The sequence below is a fragment of the Centruroides sculpturatus genome, unplaced genomic scaffold (genome assembly GCF_000671375.1).
Source record: "Centruroides sculpturatus isolate CEXI.00-Female unplaced genomic scaffold, Cexi_2.0 scaffold1832, whole genome shotgun sequence".
In the NCBI taxonomy this organism is placed as follows: Eukaryota; Metazoa; Arthropoda; class Arachnida; order Scorpiones; family Buthidae; genus Centruroides; species Centruroides sculpturatus.
The window spans coordinates 3,768-13,183 of NW_019385975.1; the positions used below are offsets into that span (position 1 = coordinate 3,768).

Here is a 9,416-nt window from a genome sequence, read left to right on the forward strand (position 1 = left end):
AAAAACAGAACTGCGGTTCACCACATCCTAACTGTCTGATTCCTACAGGACCAGCCAGTTCCAATTGTATAGAATGCAGATGGAATTAAATTGCATAAACTGGTATGGTTAATAAAATTTTAATGCCATTAATTAATACAACATGCAAGGTCATGGAGTTGCATAGCAATAATAACTTGATTTTGATCAAAAGTGCAGATAGGACCCTCCTGTTCTAGCATGACAATTTCTCTTTTGGAAACATTTTTAGTACATTTAGAGAATAATAATATCCAGAAAATTATAAAAATTTTGTAGAATTTGCTTTGTTAATTATATTAATTATACATTTGTTGTCTTTTCAGAAATTTAATTACTTTCAAGTGTATCATAAAATTAGTAATTTTTTATTTAAATAACATTATATTTATATGTAATTAATAATTAATTAAGTTTTATATAAATAATTGATAATAGTAATTTTAATATTCATATGATGATTAAAACTTTCTAGAGATGTGCAAAGCGGGGTATTGAACATGATGCTCCTATTGCTCGCTATTATGAAAGATTGGCTACAGTACAAGCAAGAGGTTCTCAGGCTAGTCATCAAGTACTAAGAGACATTCTGAAAGATGTACAAAGTATTATGGTTCCTAGAGATATGATGCGTGAATGGGCATCTCACACTTATACAGGTGCTACTAATTATTGGACATTCCGGAAACAGGTAATAAAACTTGATAATTGCTATAAAAATAATTACTTTAATATCTGTAATATTTAACTACTAAACCAGATTCAAAAATTATAATAGTTTATATAATTCTATAGAATTATGTATTAATGCGTGTATAAATTTTTTTTTCTAGTTTACATTGCAACTGTCTCTAGCAGGATTTGCAGAATTTGTGCTTCATTTGACTCGTCTGAATCCAGACATGATGTACATTCATCAAGATTCTGGTCTCATGAATATCTCATATTTTAAATTTGATGTGGATGATGGAACTGGTAATTATTTAAAAATTAAATATATAATGGAGTCTTGAAAATTCAAGTTTATTGTGAATGAGACCACTTCAAATTATCAAAAACTTGAAGTATACAGAATATACATCAATTGAAAACAGTAATAAGTAAAACAAAAGTTTAAATAATGTGTTTACTATTTATAAACACAGATAAGGAGTGCTATGAAATAATGTTTGGAGTGGCCTCCAAACACTGAGTTAACGTTGGGTTGGGGACAGAGCCTCTCTTATTCAGCTTTAGACTAGTTACAAATTTTATCCTGAGAATATATGCCAAAATAAAGACCCATATGTATATGTATATCACTGGCCAAATGACCGAGTTAGTTATAGCATCACTCTACTGTTCTTGGGATTTTGGATTAAGTCCAGGCAGTCAGAAAAATTGTAGGGATTTTCTTGCAATGAGTTAATACATGGTGTGTTCAAAAAGTATCGGACCTTTGGTCGGCAAAAATAAATTTATTGACTTTGAGGTACAAAACCCTAATCCCCTTCAAAGTAGTCTCCTTGGTAATGTATACACTTCTCCCAGCGTTTTTGCCATTGCTGGGAACACTGTTAGAACGCATCTTTTGGAATGGCCATCAACCGGTCCGTCAGATTCCGCACGATGTCTTCTCTTGACTAAATTCGGGTTCCTTTTAGCAGCATTTTCAGCTTGGGAAATAGCCAAAGGTCACACAGAGCCATGTGGGGAGAGTACGGAGCGTGACGAACCACAGGAGTGTTGTGTTTGGCGACGAAAGCCCGAATCAGATGCGTAGAATGGGCGGATGCGTTATCACAATGGAGCTGCCAAGTTTTGATCGACCACAGATCCGTCGTTTGCGTCGCACTGTATCGGAAAGACAACGAAGGACCTCCTGGTAGTACTCCTTTGTGATGGTTTGGCCTTGTGGTGTGTACTCACGACACACCACCCCACGAGAGTCGAAAAAACTGTCAACATGATCTTTGATATTGCTGTGGACCTGCCGCGCTTTTTTTGGCCTCGAGGATCGTCCCCGAAAGCCTGCTGAATCTTGCAAATGGTTTACGCTTGGGTATCACCAAGGTTTTTGGCAAAATTTGATGTAATATCGTTGCTCACGTTGTTCAGTCATTTTCCAGCTTAGTGAAATCCGACGAGAGCGCACTACATGACCTCACTCATAGGCCGATTGCCAACGACTGACGCTTTCTGCAGGCAGGAAAAAATTCAGGGCTGTGCATGACTGTCCCCTCCACAACTCCACCAAAGGAGGCCTCTTGCGCATCATTGGTTTATGTGGAAAAAAAAGGTCCGATACTTTTTGAACAGACCTCGTATAATTTTAAAAATGAACATATCCAAGGGACACTTATCAGAACCCTCTTCAGCAATCAGTTACTTTAAAATAAATATAATAATGCATATTGCATAACCTGAATTAGTTGAGATTAGATAACTAAAGTAATTCTAGTGTAATTGAGTAATATTCTATGAAAAATTACAGGAGGGGGCATACGTCTGGTCATTCTGAATATGCCTTCAGCAGCACGCATAGTCTCAAAATTTAATATAAGTATTAGTCCAATGTGGATGCCATTATAGTGGCCTACAGCCCAAATTGTGATATGTTATTTTCAAATTAGAAGTTTAAAATTGCACATTGTGACAGGCCAAATGTCAGTTTGCATGGGCTGTTCCACTGCAGTCTGTATCTACATAAGGACAGTCTTTTAAAATTTCAAGTAATATATAGTTCATGACAAATGTGTGAGAAGCCGGGGATTAGAGAGCAAATCTCTCAACCCCTTTGATTGGCATTGAGTTGGTAAAACCTGCTCATGTTGTTACTGGATGGCTAGATGGGCTATAAGTAGAGTGGGGAGGTCACAGATAAGTTGATGAGGTGTCTGGTTTGAACAATTGGAGTCAATGCCAGTTTAACTAAACAATATCTTTAATAGGAAAATAAAGCAATTTACAATAACCAGCTACAATTACAAATATATGTATGACATATAGCACACACATCCCTATACAATCCAATATCTATGGGATATATACAACCTCTAAACTAAAGATCTAAGTCGAGAGAGAGAGAGAGTTTACATTTATTTGGTCCAATAGAGGTATTCTACTTAATGTCCCTGCTTTAGGCATCCGGCGATGGTTTCAGAGAGACATTTGGAGAAATGAGTTGTTCTGGAGAATGGCTGGATGGGAGTCTTGGGCCACCTGCTTCTTTGGTGGAGTCTGCCCCGATGATCGAGTTTGAGCCCTTTTTATTCTTCCGAAGCATGGAGTCAAGTCAGATTACTTTTATTTAACCTGTCCTGTGTTGTTCCTGAAAATATTCAGGTTGACCTCATTGACCTGCATGGGCAATCCCGAATATTTTCGTGTTTACATCGGAACGTTTTTGATACTAGATGTTGCTATGCGTCACAATTTTTATATTAAAATGAACTTTTAAAATATAATTTTTTGTGTTTCTATATTATTCAATATATTTTTATTTTGTTTGTGAAACATAAAAAAATAATTTTTTATGATACAGTAAACACGATTGTTATTTTAAAAAAAAATTTTAGGCTTAACATCGATGAAAATTCAACATGGCGTCACAGACAACAAATAAAAATTTCAACATCGAATAGGTTAATGTGGTCTAAGTTTGAGATGTGTCACTGATACAGGCCATAAATAAGGCTTCGATGACCTGGCCAGATTGTTGATACTTTTTGCCAGGTGCTCTGACTCTTTTTTACCATATAAGGCAACAAATTCGAAGTTCTTAGACATCACTATCGATTTCACTCTTCTTACCTCATAATTTAACTGATTTTGACATCTCTCCTCATTAATAACCATATGTTTAGCTTCTCTCTACACTTATCCAAAACATTGTTAAAATTGTCAATTTGTATGGTTATTTGATTGCCTTATCTATTGGTCAGAAAGGCCAGGTGGTGGAAAAAAGTGTGTTTTATCCAATTCTCAAATTTAACTGCATATTAATGTTTTCCCTTTAATTAAACTAATGAATTGCTCCAGAATCTCACAAATACAATCTAACTGTTTATATGGACCATACATATTAGAATGAGACTTTTTAAAAATTTAATATGTGATAGACAGATTAATAAATAAAATTGCACTATTTTTCTCAAGTGAAATATACTAGCCCATCAGAAAATTGGGAATTTTTCAGTGGGCCAGTTTACCACTAGTGATAAAATACCTTGTTAGAAATAATGATTAAAAAACTTAACAAATTTAGCAATCATTTAATATTTCAATAAAATAAATCTTTGACAAAGTGTGATTTTTATTCATTAGACATAATAATTTAGTTTTTAAATTCTTCTGTTTATTTCTTAGGTGAACTGGATGCCAATCGACCTGTTCCTTTCCGTTTGACTCCAAATATATCAGAATTTATCACACCCATTGGTGTTGGTGGCCCTATGACTGCAGCAATGATTGCCACAGCTCGATGTTTGGTTCAGCCTAATTTTAGAGTTCAGGCATTACTGAGAGCAATTTTGATTGATGAAATTCTGGCTTGGTATAAAAAGGTAAAAATAATTAATTAATGATGCATCTTGAAGTAAATTATGATTATGAAATAAATAACAAAATGTCTTATTAGCGACAAGATGAATCACCCTGTACTGCTCAAGGTGACACAGAAGGGGAGTTGATTACTATGGTTACAAAAGCTGTGGTTGCCATTATGGGAAGGTTACACAGTAAGTAAAATTGCTATTTTAAATAAAATATGATTAATAATAATTAATATAAAAAAAATACTGAAATGTTCTAATTATAAATCTTCAAAATTTAAATACAAAATTTTTTACGAGTATCCATTTTGATATTCAATATCTCAGATAATTTCAGTTATACATGACTCCTAACATTTCATACCCAAAGACAAAAAAGAAAAAAAACCAGTTTTTTTGGACTTTAAAAAACTTATGATTTAAATAAAGATGAACTGTTGACTATGAGAATATTAGATATATATATATTATAATAGTTAATTGATTTTAAGTGTTGACTTAATGTGTGGGCATGAGTTACATTCAATAGAACACTCATAAACAACAATTTATACAATGTAAAAGTAATCAAAATTCCAAAAGCTTTCCCTTACTTAGGTTGATAATTACATGTTTAATTTTTTAAACATGTAATTATCAACCTAAAAAAAGTATAAAACAACTGACTGATTGATAAATTAGGTGAAGTCAAATAAACTTGATTTTTTAAAGAAATTTTTCTTACAGTACATAAACTGAATGCTAGTTGCATAAAAGTAGAAATGTAAATAATTCATAGATATCTAACTATAGCAAAGAAAAAAGCAGTGAATGATATGTATATGCAAAGTTAAAAAATTACACATGAAGTTAATTTCTAAAATTAATTATAATGTTTACATTTATAATAAGGCATATCATTTGGTGGATTGCATGTAGGATTATTTCATGTTCATTTCATTAGCATTATTTTGTTGTTGTTGTGACTTTAATGTAATCATCAAAATTTTTTATTTTATATATGGTATCTCAGCATGCTATTTTACTTTTGTTTTGTTTGAAATATAATTGTGTATTATTAAAAACTTATAATGAAATATTAATTTTGTCAGAATTAAGTACATTATAAAAAATGATAGGTCAATATGCTTTTACAAAAAGTGTAAGGTATAGAAGAACTTTTTAAAGTGATCGTCCTTTTGTAAAAAGTTTGAAACTATTGACTTAGCTTGAATGCGTGTATTTCTCTCTTGCTTATCAATATTCCACCATAAAGTAGAATGAACAGAATATTTGCAAGCTTTTTTTGGTTATTGATTCTTATTAATTTATCAGATAATGCTTTTGTCTATGATAAATGTTTAGAAGAATTGCTTTACCTCAACTGAACTTAAATCTTTTAAAATTTTAATTTTATTTATATAACATTACAAAATAAAATGGATTAAAAATTCTCATTTTTCCCATTTAGATTTAGCAACATTTGATGGGGCTGACAGTAAAGTGAGTACTCTAGTTGCAGCAGCAAATAGCCATGACAACTTGTGCAGAATGGATCCAGCATGGCATCCTTGGCTATGAGTAGTTTTTTTGTAATCTTGTAAAATATTCATCTCAGATAACATCAACCTTTTTTTTAATTTAAACATTTAAAAAAATAATAAAATCATTTCCATTCCCATATTTAAGATTCAGAAGTCTTCATATTGTAAATGTATAAATGAAACAAGCCAAGTAACATTTGTAGAATTTAATATAACATGTACAAAAATTTTGCATATTTGCATACTTTTGTGAATGTAAAAACAATAATAAAGTATCAGTTTGTATTAGATGCTATAATCTTGTTTGTTGAATTAAAACAAAAAACTTCACTAAATTCTAAATTTAGAAATATTTTCATGACAAATTTAAATTGATTTGTTCATTGAAAACAAATACTATTTTTATGCAATGAATTCTTGTACTGAATCATGCTTTTGATTTGCTTTATCCAATAAAATATACTGGATCATATATAATCCATACTCATTTTTATACAAAATCAGAGAAACTTTTAAAAAAGTGCAAAAGTAATGTATTTGATACATAGATGGATGAAATTGTTATTTAATCTCAATTATTCATTTTCAGCAAGAAACATTTGTCAATTTACACAAAATTTTAAATATTTTAATTCATTTTTTTTCTATATGAAAGTGTAAGTATATTTTTTAGTTTCTTGTTAATTGTTTTCACCACAAAATGTGTACATTAATTGATGTTTACAGTTATATTTTCTATTGGAATATTCATTTTTCTGAGTTTAAACTTATTCGTGTTGTGGAAAATCAAAATGTGATTCAAGAGAATTATTTAACAAATATTTAAAATATCCATAAAAATTTTTCATTGGCAAATTATATTTGAAATTTCCATTTTAATTACACTAAATTGTTATATAATGTTAGCAGTTGAGATTTTAATTGACTTTATTTCTCAAATATCACAATCACAAAAGAATTACAACAATCAATATACAGTATTGCGCAAATTAATTACTTATATTTTTTGTCTTGTTTCTATTACTTATTTATTTTTCTTTCCATTAATTTGCACAGTATTGTTCATATATAAAAGAGAATGAAGAATAATTAAATTACTGTTTAAGGATTTGTATTTTGCTAATGTGTTTTAGATCTTTTTGTATGGAAAATTAATATAACAAAAACATTTCTTGTAACTTTTTCTGATAATCTTTAAGTGAATGTACGGATAGAAAATATTTGATTTAGAAATTTAATTCAGATGGTGATAAAATTAAGACATAAAAAACAAGTAGTGGTGATGGCCAAAATTGTTAAAGTGCTTTGCTGCTCTGGGGAATTTGGGATTGAATCTGGATGAGTCAAAAAACTCCAGGAATGTTTTAGTGGTCTGTCTAGATCTGGATATGTCATCTTTTGTCCCTCACAACCCTGCTATCTTGTGGGCTTGGCCAAACCCATAATGGGCTTTCTAAAAAGACCTCTTAGTGCCCATAGGATGGAAAGAGTTAAAATAAGAAGAAGGAGTAATAATAATTAATTTTTTCAATGTTCAAAAAAAGCATAATGACTTTCAGCTGATTTTTTATTGGAAATAATTAATTAATAATTAAAAAATAGAATTGTTTGTTACTATTAAAAAAGTGTGTTTATATGCCAAAATAATGATTAATTCACTCGTTTAAAAAATNCTTGGTAATGTATACACTTCTCCCAGCGTTTTTGCCATTGCTGGGAACACTGTTAGAACGCATCTTTTGGAATGGCCATCAACCGGTCCGTCAGATTCCGCACGATGTCTTCTCTTGACTAAATTCGGGTTCCTTTTAGCAGCATTTTCAGCTTGGGAAATAGCCAAAGGTCACACAGAGCCATGTGGGGAGAGTACGGAGCGTGACGAACCACAGGAGTGTAGTGTTTGGCGACGAAAGCCCGAATCAGATGCGTAGAATGGGCGGATGCGTTATCACAATGGAGCTGCCAAGTTTTGATCGACCACAGATCCGTCGTTTGCGTCGCACTGTATCGGAAAGACAACGAAGGACCTCCTGGTAGTACTCCTTTGTGATGGTTTGGCCTTGTGGTGTGTACTCACGACACACCACCCCACGAGAGTCGAAAAAACTGTCAACATGATCTTTGATATTGCTGCGGACCTGCCGCGCTTTTTTTGGCCTCGAGGATCGTCCCCGAAAGCCTGCTGAATCTTGCAAATGGTTTACGCTTGGGTATCACCAAGGTTTTTGGCAAAATTTGATGTAATATCGTTGCTCACGTTGTTCAGTCATTTTCCAGCTTAGTGGAATCCGACGAGAGCGCACTACATGACCTCACTCATAGGCCGATTGCCAACGACTGACGCTTTCTGCAGGCAGGAAAAAATTCAGGGCTGTGCATGACTGTCCCCTCCACAACTCCACCAAAGGAGGCCTCTTGCGCATCATTGGTTTATGTGGAAAAAAAAGGTCCGATACTTTTTGAACAGACCTCGTATAATTTAAAAAATGAACATATCCAAGGGACACTTATCAGAACCCTCTTCAGCAATCAGTTACTTTAAAATAAATATAATAATGCATATTGCATAACCTGAATTAGTTGAGATTAGATAACTAAAGTAATTCTAGTGTAATTGAGTAATATTCTATGAAAAATTACAGGAGGGGGCATACGTCTGGTCATTCTGAATCTGCCTTCAGCAGCACGCATAGTCTCAAAATTTAATATAAGTATTAGTCCAATGTGGATGCCATTATAGTGGCCTACAGCCCAAATTGTGATATGTTATTTTCAAATTAGAAGTTTAAAATTGCACATTGTGACAGGCCAAATGTCAGTTTGCATGGGCTGTTCCACTGCAGTCTGTATCTACATAAGGACAGTCTTTTAAAATTTCAAGTAATATATAGTTCATGACAAATGTGTGAGAAGCCGGGGATTAGAGAGCAAATCTCTCAACCCCTTTGATTGGCATTGAGTTGGTAAAACCTGCTCATGTTGTTACTGGATGGCTAGATGGGCTATAAGTAGAGTGGGGAGGTCACAGATAAGTTGATGAGGTGTCTGGTTTGAACAATTGGAGTCAATGCCAGTTTAACTAAACAATATCTTTAATAGGAAAATAAAGCAATTTACAATAACCAGCTACAATTACAAATATATGTATGACATATAGCACACACATCCCTATACAATCCAATATCTATGGGATATATACAACCTCTAAACTAAAGATCTAAGTCGAGAGAGAGAGAGAGTTTACATTTATTTGGTCCAATAGAGGTATTCTACTTAATGTCCCTGCTTTAGGCATCCGGCGATGGTTTCAGAGAGACATTTGGAGAAATGAGTTGTTCTGGAG

At 32.7% G+C, this 9,416-nt stretch overlaps 1 protein-coding gene across 1 annotated transcript; it reads left to right on the top strand.

Annotated features, from left to right (window-relative positions):
- The first annotated feature begins 474 nt into the window (after positions 1-474).
- Positions 475-6,331, top strand: LOC111612890 (transformation/transcription domain-associated protein-like). Its single transcript, XM_023354174.1, has 5 exons — positions 475-709; positions 852-993; positions 4,366-4,562; positions 4,637-4,736; positions 6,001-6,331. The coding sequence occupies exons 1-5, from the start codon at positions 629-631 to the stop codon at positions 6,108-6,110; spliced, it is 630 nt and encodes a 209-aa protein (XP_023209942.1). The 5' UTR covers positions 475-628; the 3' UTR covers positions 6,111-6,331.
- The last annotated feature ends 3,085 nt before the right edge of the window (positions 6,332-9,416 follow it).